Source organism: Chlamydotis macqueenii, chromosome 4, assembly GCF_036417535.1.
Source record: "Chlamydotis macqueenii isolate bChlMac1 chromosome 4, bChlMac1.mat, whole genome shotgun sequence".
NCBI classification, from domain to species: Eukaryota; Metazoa; Chordata; class Aves; order Otidiformes; family Otididae; genus Chlamydotis; species Chlamydotis macqueenii.
Window position 1 is genome coordinate 16,399,729 of NC_141559.1, and position 17,983 is coordinate 16,417,711.

The window sequence follows — 17,983 nt, forward strand, 5'->3', positions numbered from 1 at the left end:
TCTCGTGGTGAATTTTTTGAGGTAGTGCATGGAACAAACCAGGATACCAAGAGTTTTATTTCCCCTTCTAGCTATCATCTTACTAGCATTTTAATTGGAAAAGACCTGACTCTGAGCACGCAGTTTGATCTAGTCGCTGAGGAAACCTTCTGTAGATAAAATAGTGAATCTCTGTTTCCACGAGAGAAATTCTAACTTTGGTCAATGGGTACAGCAGCTCTAGCTTAACTGAAACTGGAACCAGAGTTATCTGGCTCTGGGAAGTTCCTGGGTTTGTTCCTTTGAATGGGATGTAGCTTGTGTTTGTGTACCGGCGTCAGCGCGTCATTTGGCGAGCACAGTCACCAGGTTCAGTGAACCAAATTCCGCAGGGCTGGGCATTCCTTACTGTGCAGCGTGAGCAGCTGCTCTCTGGCTGAAGCCATCGTACGTGCTGAGTCATCCAAATTACCAGAGCTTGATGAAACGGAATTGCTGGATGTATGAAGAAAGATGTTCTATTACACTGTTAGTTACTTTACTTTATGTTACTTAAGATCGTTTCTAGACGAGCAGAAGCTTGCCTCTAAGGATATCACTGCACCGGCACCTAGCTGAGATTAAAATGCAAGAAATACTTGCAATCAAACCAGTTTAATTCATGTATATTTGTACAATTTGTATAAAAAAAAAAAGAAAAAAGAAAAATAGGTACTTGCAGACATTAACATAAAGACCAAACAATATTTTCTATTTATTTAAAAAGCTTTAAACATACAGAAGCAAACCCCTAATTATAAATGCATCATTATGCATAGATTTTACTGTTTACACCATACTGCTGGCTGCTTTTATTTTTCATCCAGGAATCTAGTTAAACTCCAAGAATTCTTAAACATTCCTCTGAGCTTCCTGGCCTCAGAACTGCTGTCTATCTATCTTATCAAGTCATTGACCTCCAGCTGAAAACATTGCTCTAAAAAAAGAAAAAGTCAAATCTTTAATAAACAATTAAAAGTGCATTAACTGTAGAATTGTTTAATTTCATAAATGTTTAAACAAGTCAGTGAAAAACACCACCCTGTGAATTAGCTTTTTGCATTATTGATTGTAAAGTATCTTTTTAATAAGATTTTGATATTGCAAACTTTAGTCTGTTCTATTTTATTTTGCGCAACCGTTCAGCTGCACGATGTGTAGTATTCCTGAAATACCCACTGCAGTACATGAACACTATTTTTACATTTTTAACTGCGTATACAATGCTCTTGCTGTATATCCCCGTTCCTTCTTACAACAAAATAATTTAGCTCAATGAACAGAAGCCCACTGCTAAAAGGTGTTTTAGTTTGCCTTGTATTTTGCAGGAGACAAATGCCTATTTCATTCTAAACAAATTCAAAAGAACGTAACTTCCCAGTAGCTAAAAACTAGAGGAGTTGGTTTTTTTCTTCTGCTGTACACAGGTTTAGATTAAAAAAGTGATGGCTATTCTGCGTAAGTGTCCTTGATAAGAGAATAACTGCCTCTTACAACATCTATATCCAATTGTATCTATTACTGCAATGATCTCTAGCAAAAAATAATAATCAATGAATGGTTTCATAAACACCAGGTGATTAAAGTAAAGGATTTATTATAATCTGCTTACAGTTGTTTGCAAAGACAGACATACGTTTTTGCATAAAGATATAAATTGCTTTTTAAAACTAATTTAGTGTGTTTAATTATATGAAGTTTCTGTGAATTATGAATTGTACCAAACCAAGATTAAAAGTAATAAGGTACAAAAATAGGAGCAAACAGACAACAATTTGGACTGGGACAGGCATTTAACAGTGAAGTGTAGAATATGGCTTTGCTGTTTTAATCAAGCAAAGTTACTCAGAGACAGAAAAGGAGGCAGTAACTTTGTTATTATAAAAAGCTGCTGCAGACTGTATTCACCCAGAACCTGGCTTTGAAATTTTCTAGTATTTTAGACTTTAAAAAAAAAAAGTAAATGTAAAGATGGATGTATGACTGTGTCTTTACTGTAAACAACCAGTCTGCATGCTGTGTATCTCACATTGGAAGTTTGGCTTTCATATTGCTGTGCAGGTCAGTATTTAAAGATCTGCCTATGAATTAGACTTCCAAAAATGCAAATAATATATGTATGTATATATTTATATATAAAAAACCTCTCTGAATACAGTCTTTACAGATTACCCATTGCATAAGGCAGGTGTCATTTAAAAAGACAAGTAGCACTGACAGCTTCAGTGCACCAAAGTGCACATCCAAATTTGGACTCGGAAAGGGTGTAGAATTCTTAATTTGACCACCATTTAAAAGAAATGCTACATTCTGACCGGCCAAGGGACAAACTGGAGCTCAAAAATACCAGTGGCACCCAGAGAGAACACTATAGATTATGACTCTGAAAAACTATTCTATTTAAACATGAGCATATGGTAGCAACAGTTGAGCCTCAGAAAAGTTCACCTGTCCTCTATTCTACTCCAAGATTTTGTATTTGCTTATAAATTGTGAAATAGTGAAAATCACCTCAAAAAGTTTTTCTTTGCAGTCTTATTAGAGAAAACATTTTTGAGACAAAATCAGACCAACTGAGTTGAACTTGTAGTGTGAACTTTTGTCTTCTCAGATGTACTCTGATTATTACAAAAATGCTTACAAAATTACATATGGTTTGAGTTTATCACTAAAAATTCTACTCAGCTAATCTGCTCTTATCAGTACCTTACCATCCCGCTCACCAGTACACATCTGTTCCGGATACCTACTGTAATGATCTGCATGTTCCCTTCATCATAATCAGAAATCGCTCTCCCTCATCTGAAATAATAATCTGACCTTTTAAGATGTTTTATGTATCCAGTATTCAAAGGAAAAACAAACAATCTGGGAAACCTTAATAAAAAAAAAAAAAAGAAAAAAAATCATTCAGCATCTTATTCACCCCTGTTCCCCTGAGAGAGAGAGGGAATAGAGGGCAAGAACTCACTCTGTCATTAAGCTGGCAAAAGCTTTGGAGAGACCGTAATTTGTCTTGTTAAATGAAACCTTCGTGAAGTGGCAAACACAACAAAGTGTAGTTTCCTACAGAAATATGAAGCAGGGTTTCCAAGATGTGCTCAAGTCACATACGCTTGCAAGCGAGACAAAAGGGAGAAAAATATAGAGGGAAACAGAAAGGCTTAAATACAACTGAAAAGGTTAAGTGTGGTTATTTACAACAGATACTGCAGGATGGTAAATTAGATATGATGCTAAAAAAGGCACAGCTTTCCCTTTCTTAAATACACTGTAAACGGTTCATTATGCATGCAGAACATTTCACTTTACAAAAAAATTACCTTGTTTGTTTAGACAAAGATAGTACTTAAATAGTCTCCAGCAAAATAGAGTTCTTTCAAAAATACTTTCCCATTCATCCTATTAACCATTAAAGATTTTTTTTTTTGTCTCATTTACAAAAGTTCCTTACACCTTATTTCAGGTCCTTCACAATTTATACATACAGCAATGTACAGTACAGCAAAAGACTGCAAAAAATTATTTGTAAAGCCAGCACAATAGATACTATAAATTCATACCAGGGCATTTGTTTTCACATCTTATCCTTTTTAATTAAATAGTAACTGGACACTTAACACAGTGTATATATCATCTATGGTGGGATAACATGGGATAACAAATGCCACAGGTGGGGATAACAGAGTATTCCACACCAAATGTTCTGTTATTACTTTACACATTAGGGTTTGTGTGTGTGTGTTTGTGTGTGTATATATGTGTGTATATATATAGTTTTTGTTTTTTGTTTTTTTTTTTTTTTACAAGAAAAGAATATTAATGCCCCATATTGACTTTACGTTTTATGTGCAAACCAAGGGTAAGCTTTAAAAAGTTCTCATTAGTTCTCGAACCCTTTTAAAACAAGCAAACAATACCAGAAACTACATGGCATATTTAAAACTCCATCTGTTAAAATATCAAAATCAAAGAGTTATTGACTAGATATGGCTTTTCATCCAGAGGAACAGGAACATTTTCTAAGTGTTTTAGGGTTATGGGGTAATTTCCAAACATCTAGGTCTTGCCAAATCCGAGTCAACTGCTTTCCATCCCCCAAACCCTACATATGATTTTAGACTATTCAGAGACTGCTGAACGAGTGTAAATAGCATGTTTAAAATATGGTTTCTTGGGTCCTTCATGGGTGTGGAATAACACAGGGAAACTTAAGGCAAAGTTCTTCCATTTAAGACATTTTCTATCACTTCCTGTGAAAGTACAGGGGCTTGGCATTCCCAGATTCCACCTTTGGTAGCTGGTCACTGATGATCTCCACCAGCATGGCTGGAAACTCTACTTTCAGTGCCTGAGACTCTCGGAAGGTGTAGAAACAGAACTCCAATAAGTCACTAACAAGCTGAAATACAGAAAGAAACAATTTTTAAGGAAATCACAGAGAATTTTGCATGCAAACAACAGCTTCTGGATAATGGACTATTACCAAGAAATGGCATCTTACTCTGACTTGGCAGTCCTTTTCCAGGGCTTACAAAGCAAACAAAAGAATTCAAATCCCAAAGTGCTACTTAACTCGTTAAAAATCAGCTAATGAGGAAAAACCAAGATACCACAGATTTGATTTTTAAGCATAACTGCACTTTTCATTTCACTAACAGGCAACTGGCCGCCATGAAAACTACTGGTACTCAATGTCACTGAAAATAAAGGCGGCCTAGAAGAAAGCTGGAGAGGGACTTTTGACAAGGGCCTGTAATGACAGGACAAGACCTAACAGCTTTAAACTGGAAGAGGGTAGATGTAGATTAGACAGAAGGAAGACATTCTTCCATGTAAGGGTGTGAGGCACTGGAACAGGTTGCCCAGAGAAGCTGTGGATGCCCCATCCCCGAACATGTCCAAGGCCAGGCTGGATGGGGCTTTAAGTGACCTGGTCCAGTAGAAGGTGTCCCTGCCCAGGGCTGGGAGGTTGGAACAAGATGATCTTTAAGGTCGCTTCCAACCCCAACCAGTCTATGATTCTATGACAATAAAGCCTTCTGTCCAGAGGGAAAAGATCAGCCATAAACTACTGTATCTCTAAATTTCAGCTGGATACATGGTCATTAAATCAGATTATCTGGTTACCTTCAGTGCACTCTCCAGGGGCCACAACCTACAACTGCCAGAGCAGCTGATGGTTTTAGCTCAACAACAGGAATGCTGTATCACACTGTAAGCAATTCAGGTTTCATAGTATCACAGTCCACATTAAGTTGTTCATCTGGTAAAGCATTTCTATTTATATATAAATCCATTTTTCAATACACAAATCCCAAGCTTTTTTCCTGCTTACTACACATTAAACTATAGCGGCAATATTTAGGGAAGTATTTCTTTTTGAATTTTAAAAAAAAAGTTTTCTGTTTTTGTAGTGGTGGCTAATACCACACTTGTGCTTTCTCTCAGTGGATTAAGCATGATGCTGAGAATTTTAAAGATAAAAATTTCTAATTAGCTCTTTAATGACAGAGAGGAAGCTTTGTCCTGTCACACCACAAGTACTGAGTTATCTGTTAGCGCCGGACCACCTCGACCAGCAGAACAAAGCTGTGCCTACGCTGCCCCATGGCACTGCTTTGGCTTCCTCTGGGTGGCAACGGTTTTCACAGGTGAAACCCTATCACTGTTCCCCCAAATGGCACCTGTAATCCTAAGAAAGGTGGTCTCCAGCTGTACAGGAATGCAAGCTGAAGTACTAAATGGCATAGAGGTACCATGAGCTTTTTCTGTGGAAAAAAAATCATGTGTGTCTTCAAAGCACCAATAAATTTAGTCTGACATCTACCTCCTCTCAAGTTGTGTTCTTCTCATTTGTCAGTTAGGGAGCTTCATTTTTGGTCTACATGGTATGAGAAACTTAATCACACTACAAGAAGGAACATTAATTTTGGCTTTTGAGTGTTTTAATTTGTTTTGTCTCTTGATTTGGGCCATTTTCTCCACACAAAATTGCAAACTGCAGCTTATCTTTGCTATAAAACAACACACCGTTGGAGCAAGAGAACGTTGAAGACAAGAAGATGTGTTCCAGCATCACTGCTCGGGCAATTACTTCTATTTTAATGCTAAAAAACACGGCAAAGCAATCTTATGGCTCAATTTACAGGCATGCAGGCTTTTACTGGGTTAGTTTTACATAGTACTGTGATACAATCAAGGAATACTTGTTCTGACCCTTAGTAGACAGAGAATATTATTTCAAAATTAGGTTTTTTGGTTGCTGTGATCTAAATTCATCTCCTAAAGCCTTACAGTATGTTTGAATCTGCAATCTTCAAGAAAAACACAACACAAGTCAGTCAAGAGGAAGAGGCAGGTCAGCCTCTGAGGCACCCGTGAATGAAGTGCATCGAGGTTTCAGTCAGCGTATGCATTTCCACTGCAGTTCACCCAATTACTGCATGGTGTGACTGAAGAAAAAAACCAGACCCTCTGCTGTTTCAAAATTCAGAAGTTATGTACAGCTCGATTTTGGTGCCTTATGTCCTTGCAAAATACTTAAACCAGTTCTGCTTGTGTAGTTTATCAAACACAAGTTTGTAATTTCAATTCTTAACATGTAGAGTTGCACTCTGCAGTAAAGCCTCTGTTAAAGACATAAATAAAGATGGTCCACTGCCAGAAGTGGACTTCTAGAAGGCAGAAAAGGAAATGGAAAAAAAAATTAAAAATACAGGCAGCAACAGACTACCATCCTGTAGCACCATACCTTGCTACTGATTTTCAGGACTTTCACAGCTGTTCTTGCAAACATACCAGCAGTTTATGACCAACACAGAGAAGGGCTGAGATCACTCAGACACGACTTTCTGCTACTGAGCACTGCGCGAGTGTCTGCTCTTGCTTAGTTCATTCTCGACGATCTGGCGTGTCACGAGGCAGCGCTAATTAATTAAACAGATGCATGCTAAACAAGGAGCGTAGACATAATTTGGTTTTCAAGGGAAAAAAACGCTGATGTTCAAAAGGTTTACTTTACCCATTAGGAGGAGGTGGTTTCAGCATTTACTGCATGCCACTACTACTCCAAACACAAAACCAAAGTGAAGGAAACTGTGGCTTGGTAGAGTCGCCGCTACGGCCTCCCTGCCTGTGTCATCACATACCAGCACCTAAGCAAACCGAGCCTTGCACCCCAACACAACCTTGATAACAACCTGATGAGCATACTGCTTTTCCCAAACTTCCACACGAGTAGTTTCACATCACTGAATGTAAGTGAGGGGTGGGGGTCTCTCTCGCACTGCCAACCATCCTGTGCTGCTGGCACGCCTGCTGCGCAACTCAACCCCACTCCTGCCTCACCACACGCGTGTGAAGGCTCTGAAAGCAGTGAGAGAGGTAGCACAGAAAAGCCTACATGGAAAAAAACTATTACTTGTGCCTTCTTAGCAAGCTTTTAGTAGCATCAAGTACATCTGTATGTCTGGTGAGTATGTGGGGAACTAAAACACAGTAACATGGATGAAGAGAGCACAATTATTCTATACAATGCGTTAGCAGTCCAGTGGGGGAAACCAGGCTTTGATCACGGATACCATCATAACCCAGCACATTTTAACTCTCACCACAGAGGAGAACGGTTAAGTTTATACAGCCACTTACAAGAAAATACCTAGAACCCCCCCATCATGTAATACTTGGGTTTGGAGCCTTAAGGCTAATACATATTCTCTATCTATTTAGTCTGTTAAAACTTCTGTTCCTCTCTTGCTTAAGCAAAGTCATCGACTTTAACATACTTGACCTCAATCAGCCACTTCAAGAAAGCGCTGCCTGTGTCACAAGGAACACGGGACTGCGGGCAGGGTCAGGGTCTTTTCAACTACAGCCTTAAAAGCTGCGTGGCTTTTGGGGCTGGGGAAGTTATTTCTAGCACTAATTGAAAACAAAGAGGAACAAACGTGGGCAAATCGAAGGCCAACTCTGAGGTACTAAAACGTGAAGGATGTGACAAGGCCAGCTAGAGAAGGCTGCAAGACCGCAAGCTGAGCAATGAGCAGTGCTCTTTCCTGCAGGCACGTCCTCGTACATTTTCGAAGGTGCCACCCCCCCCCCCCCGCCAGCCCAGCAGCCTTGGCATGAAGACGCACTGAAAGGATGAAAAATTCAGGTTTCACAGGCAATGTTAATTTTGAAATCCGAGTACTTGCCTCTGCACCCCAAGTAACATTCATCTGATATATTTTTGATTGATAACAGGTAAATAATTTAGCTCATCTTTTGCTTTAAAAGAGAAGGTCTCTCTTCAGTAAGGAAATGAAAAAGTTTGCTTTCTTTTGTAACAGAGGAGCTCTGTCACTGCAGTGACAGTGACTGATACACCACAGGCTACAAGTGAGGTAATGCATGCTATCCAGCATCTCTATAAATCAGTTCACGAATATTCTAGATCACTTCTGATTGTGCTTCCAAGGCTTCTAAAAATCCCTGTGCTCTAAGAACTCCTGAATACGTTTTACCGGACTGCTTTTGCCCTCCACTTCTGGTAGTTTGTGTTGGAAATGCTGACGCCTCCTCCAGTACAGCAATGTGAAAGGCAACCCTAATTAACCAGTGTGACTGAAAGCACCCCTGTTTTCACAAGCAGTGCCAACAGGGACTAGAAACATATTTACTTTTACAACCTCCAATTATTTCAGCTGCTGAAGCATGCTTCTGAAGAGTTACAGCTTAGCAGAGCACAGACAGTGCAGTTAACTAAAATAATTCCGATTTCCTCGAGATGGAACCAGGACATCGTTCTTACTGTTTTAGTAGGCAGTTGTTCAGGTCCCTTTGGAGCTGGCAATACGGCTCGGTACCTTTGACAGCATCGCAAGCCTCCCTCTGCACGCGGGGGAATCAGGCCAGCGCCGGGGGATGGGAGCTCCGGTAGCGCCTGCCCCTGGCAGACAGGGCCGGGCTCTGTCCACCTGGGTCCTGGGTATCTCCCAGAACGGAGACTGCAGCCTCCCTGGGCGGGCAAATGCCACTAAATAAATTAATGTCAGCTGGGTCACAGGGATGCAGAAACACAGGTCAAAATTATGATGTCCGTGTCACCCAGACCACTGCAAGACATGACAGCTCTTCTGCCGGCAAGCGGATCAGCTGTGGGCTGTAACCCTTTGCCACTCCAGTTGTTAATTATGAAGCTTTCTCTCATCACTACCCGACGGAGAGTGTACTGCGTTTAAACCTTTCCAAGGCTACAGCAGTCTTGGTAATTTTGAGATTTTACTTAATCAATCTCCACATTTGCATGCTGTATTAAGCACATCTGAGAAATACAACTATTCATCAAACATCATTTTCTGTTATTAAGATGGGGTTTCCAAAAAATGGACTTTTTTCACCCATACTGTTCTTCATAATTAAAAAAATGAATCCTTTAATGAAGTCCCTGAAGTTAATGCAGTTACAGTGACCTTCGAGCACTTGCAAAATTTTTACAGCAAAAAGAATTGATTTTAGTTTGGCAGTCTCGCCATGCCCTTGTATCTCCAGAAATGGTAAGAACTGTCTGATTTGCAAGGGTGCACACATTTCTGTACTCAGTTAAGTTTTCTGACTTCAAAATCTCTCACAATCTCAGAGTGTGGTACGAAAGCCCACAGTCACTTCTCTATCAGGAGCATCTTTATGATTAAGCCTACTGATACAGCAATTAAGACAGCAGTAGGGTAACAACACAATACCGAGTAATTTCTTCCTATTATTAGCTACAGCTATTACTGTCAGAAACCTCAGTGTTCTCATATAGAAATAACACTCCAAAAACTTTCTCTGTCCCTCTCAGGAACAGGCCTCTGCCCGTTTCGTACAGAGCACAGAGCAGATGTGCGTTGGGAGGAAGCATCCTTGCAGCTCTACACGATGCAACTGCGCAGCCTTAGCGACCTCCTGCCCCAAACCAGGCTCCCCGAAAGGACAAGCTGCTTGCCCATCAGCTGAGCAGCTGCATTTTGCCTCTTGCTTTCAAAACTGCGCACGAGCGCGGAGCCCGCTGCCCTGCTGAGGCAAGGAGCAGCAGCCGAGGCCAGCCAGCCTCCTTTCCCCGGGGCAGCAAAGAGCCCTGCGTGAGTTTGGGACTACTGCAACCTCCCGCTTTCCCCCTTTCACGCACTGGATACCAAAGCTCCCGTTTCACAACTGGTAAGGTTAAGGAAAACCATTGCCAGTCAGGTCTTGATTATTCCATTACCAGTATATTCCCTTCTGCTCCCAGTCCAATGAAAATCCCATGATGTAAATTAATTATTACTCTGAGGGCTCAAGAAGTAAATCATTTCCCCCGGGGATGACTCGCAGGCTGATTCCCAGAGGTATGGATGTCCTTTGGTGCCACAGTGGCCAATTCCTAGCTGCTTATGAAATCTTGAACCCTAACCCAAAGAGTCAAACCTTCCACAAACACAGGGAAAACAAGGTAAGACAAAGCGATGAAGCCTTGGATTACATTTACATAGTGTATTTACCTCACGCTAGCAACGAGTAGAAGGTGGATAAAATGCATATGGATTAGGCACCAAGTATCTGACCAGAGCAAAGGTGGAACCTAGCTCTGCCTGGACAGGTGCATTGATCTGATTTAGGAACTGTGCTCATTTCTTTGGGTTTTCTTCAAAAATGTGCACATTGAAACCACAGCACTTGACACCTGGACATGACATGGAGGAACCCGAGCTGAACTCATTGTGTATGCTTGGAGGATGCAGGCAAACCCGGAGTACCACACACCAATGAAGCATCCCCAGCCTTTTGTAAGGGTAAATTTTAGGCCAAGTCTCCCTCTTCCTTGCTTTTCTGTCGACCGTAGCAGGGTTCTGCTCTCCTCCAACAAACACCTATTAACGTGAAGGAGAAGACATCCAACCACCACAAACTGAGCAAGACTGCCCTCAGAGTAGCCCCTGTCTAGATTAGGGAGCTGGGAATCAATCTCTCACTGACAGATGCACATTAGCTGCTGCAACGCACACCCATGCACACTCTTACATCACTCCTGCTTTTGTAGGAGCCACACTGGGAGCAGGGGCTTGATCGTGCCTCTGAGTAAACCAAGAAAATGCCTTCTCTGAGAATTCAGGCACCGGGACTAAAACAAGGCTCCAAACAGATCATCAGCTGTGGGACCCAACTTTGGCAGATCTGTAGCAGGAGTAAGTGCACCCAAAGGTGTCGGCAGCAGCTGAGGGGCTCATCTGCGGCTTCCTATTTGGGGGATTAAGCACCTGCAGAGGCACATTTGCATCCACCACAGCACGCCTGGCAAACCTGCCTCCCAAGGATCTGTGCCCTGCTTCCCACCGTCAGCTTTTTCAGTGAGTGTGATCCTGGTGCTCTCAGCCTATGGAAAGATTCACCTCAGCTATAAAGTATTCCCTTCAGGAACCATAAAAAATTAATTATTCAGCAGCACGAGCCTTGAAGAATTTATTTTTGTTTGGCAGAAAATAACAACAAGCAAATGACAGTGCAGTGCTCTGCCTTGCCAAGACAAGGGGAAGGTTCACATTAGGGTTTAATGTTATGGCATCAAAACAAAAGCCCTCTTAACTCAAAGTCTGTTTAGTATCAGCCAGACTGAAACCAAGTTCAGCTTTTGTTCTGCAAACCGCCTAACCATACACTATGCTCTCTCTATGAAATGAGGCTTGCCATGCAAGACACAAGCCTTCCTGCCAAAGCCAACAGGAGATGCTGAGGAGGATCCAAATGAAGTTTTTGATACCATGTGTCGTACATCTGTTTCTAATGTTCCCTCATGCCGTTTGTCTGATCACATAATGCAGTTCACCTACATCCCAGCGCTGCATATGCATCTCTCCCTGAAATGCCCATGGGCACTGATGGGCACAAGACCCAAACATTTATGTCCTGGGCAGAGCGGTCCCTTGTCCTTGCTACGCTATGGTTCTCAACACACAATGCTGCTTTGTGAAACCATGCACGCAGACAGCCACAACAGCAGAAATAAAACCCCTACAAGAAAGAAATACGTTGATTACGTTGCTGCCCTCAACAGTCCTAGAAGATACCCATGCTGGGGTCCATCCACACAAGCAAGGCTGAGCCATAGCACAGTAGCCAGTAAATGGCAACAACCTGCTCATCTCTGTCACCTCGTGCTGGTGGAGAGAACGGGCACGCTGTGTAACCCAGACTGACGCTGCCAGCCAGCGCCTGCTGTATCAGCAACCACTGCCTCCAGACAGCATCACACAAATATAGAGCATTTTGGTGCACGGCAGCAGTGACACAAACGACATGGCAGCCTGCAGGCATGTTCCCAAGGCCGAGCGCAGGTGTGCGCATGCATGCGCGTGAAACCGTGTTTACCTTGTCTGCTCGGGATGGGTTTCCATTTCTTATTTTTCAGTTGCACTTTTGGGGCTTTGAGGCTTTATGGATCATTAAATAAAGTTGCTGATTTTTTCAAATACTTAAGTGCCTACCTGGCCTTCTTGAAAATTTCTGTTTTCCTCACCTCGGCACTTTTCTACCTGCACATATGTTTGCCGTATGGATGAATGATTTCGTATACTGAGCAATGTAAAACCACCTTGTTTGGAGTTTTTTTCTTCCTCATATTATATAAGCCACACAGGCTGTAATCTGATATTTCCACGTGCTTTAATTTCACTGAGTCCTCAGAAAGATTACTTAAAAATGAGGTCGATGAAAACAAGTGTGAAGGTGCAAAGGAGCAGTATTTTTTTTATTCTTTATCGCTACAGTCAGGTAAAGCAAACTCCACAAATGATGAGATGCTGCTTTGCTCTGATGGAAAAGCTGGAGGCAGCAGGAGGGCTGAATAAGCATGAATTCTGCAACCAGTCCCTTCGGGCTTGCGCTGCAAATGCCAATGCTGTGGCTACAGCAGCACGTGAAGATGGGACACCTCAGCTCCAGTTAGACTGCTCAGCACCAAATACATTCTGATCTTCTAAAATTATAATGGAGTAAGTTAAAAACACAGAGGTGACAGCTGAAAAAGCATTCTTCCTATACCAAGGAACTGAGCAGAAAATTTGCATTTACATTGATAGAACGGAGAAATTCTGCACTAACAGGCAGTGGGGGGAGAAGAGTAATTCTCGCTTCTTATTAATATTATCACCACTCTAAATTTATTCTGATGGCTTTCAAAAAGCAAAGAATTGGTTTTAAAGAGAAAAAACAAACAAGTGCCTTTGTTGAACAAGTCTCCAATATAATCTCTGAAAGGAAGCACTGTTGTGCAGACAACCCCCCTTTTTTAACAGAGAACACTGACAATGGGACTTTCTTTAAAAAGTCCTTTGTAAGAAAGTGCTCTATTAAAACAAAAGTAATGTAAAAATAGCTTAATTAAAAATTAAATAAAATGCAAGAGCAGACTGCTTCCTCCAGTTAGCTCAGCTCCCAGTGGTTAATGCTATGTTTTGGAAAATGTCTGTAGGACACGGTAGCATTCTCAGCAAGTGCGAGTCCGTCACCCAGTCACCTTAACCACACAAACACGCCCGTTTACATAACAAACCCTAGACACTGCCTATTCTGAAGAGGATTAGAAAACTCCATAAATGCAGGGGTTTGTTATGCTGCCCCGAGGTTCAGATGTGAATATCTTGCAAATGATTTTATCACCCATCCCCTTTCTTTCCACTAAAACACTACAACTTCCTTTGCTGGCACAGAGCGAGTGAAACCCGATCTCTGAAGAATGAGCTGTTACTGCAGTACTAATAATACTCTCCCTGCCTCCCACTAAGATCTGCAATGTTTTAATGAACAACAGAACAATATTTGAAAAATCATTCCATATGTACATTCTGTAAACAGACCTCAGGCTCTTATACAGATTTGACCTGAAGTGCACTGTACTGTACTGTCTCTACAAAAATGAAATTTAAGTCGAGTACAAAGAAGTACATTTAGATGCGGGCTCTGAAAGCAAGTGCTGTAGGTTCTTCACTTACTTCCCTGCCCACCCAGGATGCAGTAGGGCAGTTTTCTCTTTGCTGCAGTTTACCAGTTTTTTTCTGGGGCGTGATCAGCGCGTGCTGCTGCGCTTCAGCCTCTGCTCACAGGACGCTTCCTCTCTTGTACCCAAACACGACTAAAGGTCGCTCGCACTGGCCCCACAAGTCTCCTGTCACTCGCTGCACCGCAGTGCAGTTTCAGGGCGGACGAGTGCCAGCCATGCTGGGCCCAGGCAAGGGCCAGCCTCAGGGGCCACTGGGGAAAATCCCTGCAAGCTGAGGAGACCATTACAGCTGGGTCACTGGCTTCCTCTGTGGTGACTCCAGGCTCTGTTACAGAGAGCATGGAGATACACCCTCCCACTGTGGCTCAAAGCATCCGGAGAGGTAAATCTCTGCACTTACCATTTTACTGGCTAGAACCGGGTTGCTCCCAGCTCAACGTTACAGACACCCTTTCTGAAATCACGAGCTGCTCCCATGCACTAGGCACCTATCACAACCCTTCAGAATTGCTCTGGGTTGAGGCACTAACAGCCAAGGAGTTTTGGGACTAACCTTCTAATTTCCCATGTCATTCATTGCATCTCACATCTGATGTATGTAAAACAAACACCTTGCACTGGAACGAGAGAGGGCGGTAGAAATAACCTAACAATACAGTGATTCTTGTACTTGAAAAGCTCAGATAGAGCTTCAAATACCCAAGATGGCTCCAAGGTCTTAATATGCCTTTTAAAGTCATGATTATTACAAACCCAGCTGTGAAAGATCACAAATTCATTCAATGTTTATTAGCACATCAGGCATGTTAGAAGCGCGACATACTGATCTGGCACTCTTCATTGAGAAGCGACTTACGGGACACTCTGCGTGGCACACTCGTGCTGTGTCTAACTTGAGGTCACAACTAACATCACTTCTGCTGAAGAGACTCTGACCCCACTGATAGCTTTACTGACCTTAAGTGAGCCACTGGAGGAGCACACTACCGTTTAACACAGGAGAAGGCAGCAGGACCCAGCCCTTAATGACTTATATTTTCTTCTTTTCCTTGGCAATTGCCCTCAAATTCATCTAAAAACTTCTTTCAGATGTTCCTTTAAAAAGAATTTAATTTTTTTTTCTCCCTGTTAGTTAACACAATTAAAAACTATTGGTTTACCTTAATGGAGAGATTTTTGCTTTACTTGTCTGCACTCCCTGAGGAGTTATACTTACATCATGCACGGAGTCAAGAAGTTTAGTCAGTTGGTAGAATCTCTGCCAGCTTTGCCCAGAGTTACTTGGACATTTAGTTACCATCTTCTTTAGTTCTTTAATGTAATTTGCCCTCATTTCTTCAAATGCAGCTTGGCTTTTGAGACCATCCTTGGGAACTGTCATTGAAAAGACAGTCTTATATTAATATTAACTGCATTGCTTATTCTTTTGATGTGCATACTTAAAAAGTTACACTAGTTAATGGATGAAAGAATTAAAACTTTAAGCAAAGTCCATAATTTTACAGACATTGGTAAGGAATCAACAACATCATACAGATTTTCAAGTGATTCAAGCATCCTCTCCAGATCTGTGATTGCAGAACCTGTGGCAGAGGCAAGATAACATCTCAGAAATACGACACATGCTAACCTCATGCTGAAACTGTTTTTAATACAAGGCAACCATAAAAGAAAAAAAAAATAAAACAAAACCAAAGGCAGATGGATCAAAGATTTTTTTTTTTGAAGTTGAAGATGTGACTTATCATTCTTTAATGATTCCCCCACACTTGGCAGAAGAGGAGAAGGTAGAGAATTACAGCTGTTATGTGCAGAAATGCTAGACCAAGTGACGCATTTTTATGCCATCAAGTAACATCTAAAATTTCTTTGAATGTTAGTAAGCATCTGCATAACACCTAGAACAAACAGAGACTTTATTCCACGTGAAACAGAAGACTATTTTCCAAACAGGCATCCTGACCCAGCGTTTGACCATGACATACAGCTGGCAAGCATTTCTAGCATCCTATCAAAGTTCCCATCTGCCAGAGGGATCATTTCACAAATGGGCTAAAAGCAGAGTTTTCTGATACTTTTTACTGTGACTGATATCAAGCAGATACACTGTTTCTTTACTGACTGCAAATACCCTTGCACTACAGCAGCTTCTGCCCCAAAAAGGATTGGCTTATAGGATCAGATCTCTAGGAAAACCCCAAAGAGGTTATTAACAACACTACATAAAATGTTCTGGTGTTTTAATACCTGGATTGGTTGAATACTGCTTAATCATCAAATATTATTGTATTCTCCATCTCCTAATAAAGGAATAATGGAAAATAAAATACTCCACTGTACAGGAGTGAGTTTGTTTTTTTTTCTAAGCAAGCCAGAAAGCTATGTCAGAGTAAGCTAAATGGGAAATTACTTACTAAAAAATGAAATAAAAAAATGTGATCTTCCCTGACTTAACATCTTGTCTTGTTCATCCATTCCCTTCTCTTTGAAATTCTGTGAACTGCCTTCTATCCCACTGCAATCACATCAGAAGCATGTAGCAACCGCTCAAATGGCTTCAGAGTAGAAGCTTTAAGAAAACGCATCAGTATCTTCTGTCACCAGTATCTACCAGAGCAATTTAGCAATGGAAAACAAGGAGGAGCTCTACTGCCACATGAACAGCAAGGACTGAGACCACGAAGTGCTGGAAGGGAGGAATCTTTAGAAAAAGCGTAGCAGGTAATGCACACCTATCTGCCCCACCACTTGATAAATATATTTATATTATCGTAGAACCACAGGATGGTTTGGGTTAGAAGGGACCTTAAAGATCACCTAGTCCAAAAGCCCCCTGCCACGGGGAAGGACATCTTCCACTGGACCAGGTTGCTCAAAGCCCCATCCAACCCAACCTTGAACATTTACAGGAATGGGGCATCCACAACTTCTCTGGGCAATCTGTGTGAAGAATTTGTTCCTTATGTCTAATCTAAATCTACCTTCTTCCAGTCTAAAACCATTACCCTATTACTACATGCCTGTATCTAAAGTCCCTCTCCAGCTTTCTTGTAGACCCCCTTTAGGTACTGGAGGACTATAAGGTATCCCCACAGCCTTCTCTTCTCGAGGCTGAAACATAATAAAATAATACATATTTATTATTTTTATACATAATACATACATTATATATTATTTATATATATTATATATAATATAAACATAATATTTAATTTTTAAATTCTAGATGCCAAATCTCTCAGTCAGCTGATGGATAGAAGAAACTGTCTGGAACAGATGTGCAAGTTCAGTTCAAACTGAATGAATACAGAGACACCAATCAAGATGAGTAAAGCCACCAGAGCATACTGTGGCCCTTACACAAAATGCACAGGCTTTACAGGTCCTTTAAGATTTACAGGCCTGTATTCCTACATGCTGCTTAAAGACTGTTAGAGCCACTCCTTTGTCTACTACTATGTATTTTACTGCTCTGTCTGAAAATTATTATACCATCACCCCAGCCAGATTATTAAGAAAAAGAAAGACCATAAATAAAGAGAACTCAAGCAAAACATGAAATTCTGGAGGTTTGCCCAGCATTTCTGATTTTACTTATTAAATGCAGCAATGCTTTTGGCAAGCTCCCAAAATCTATGGTCTGTGGAGAGCAAGAAAACAATTGAGTTGTAATGTGTGGTTTCTTCCACATGTAAATGGAGTGAAACTTCCTTGATGTGGTCATCATGAAAGTTTCAGAATAACTTGTACTCTGCTCATCACACGATTCAATAAAAAGTGTTAAATGAAAGCAAACCTGGTGTTTTCTGTCATAAGCGTCTATCAAGGTGCAACCATTTGAAATCAGGTTTGCTGCCCTTCACATGACACTTTCTGGTTTTTATCACTGTTTTCATTTCCATTTCACTCTCCTCTCTCTCTCTCTCTCTAACATAAATATTCCGATTCTCCCAAAGCAAGTTATAT

The 17,983-nt window shown here is 41.2% G+C and overlaps 1 protein-coding gene across 3 annotated transcripts in view; it reads right to left on the reverse strand.

The window, feature by feature from the left end:
- Positions 1–709: 709 nt before the first annotated feature.
- Positions 710–17,983, reverse strand: part of NR3C2 (nuclear receptor subfamily 3 group C member 2) — a 214,496-nt gene continuing 197,222 nt past the window's right edge. For all 3 annotated transcript variants that reach the window (XM_086746351.1, XM_086746352.1, XM_086746350.1), the window contains exons 8-9: positions 15,234–15,391; positions 710–4,420 (exon numbers count right to left, since the gene is read on the reverse strand). In XM_086746351.1, the coding sequence (XP_086602477.1) occupies positions 4,265–4,420; positions 15,234–15,391 (314 nt within the window). In that variant the 3' untranslated portion in view covers positions 710–4,264. The remainder of the gene's footprint in view (positions 4,421–15,233; positions 15,392–17,983) is intronic.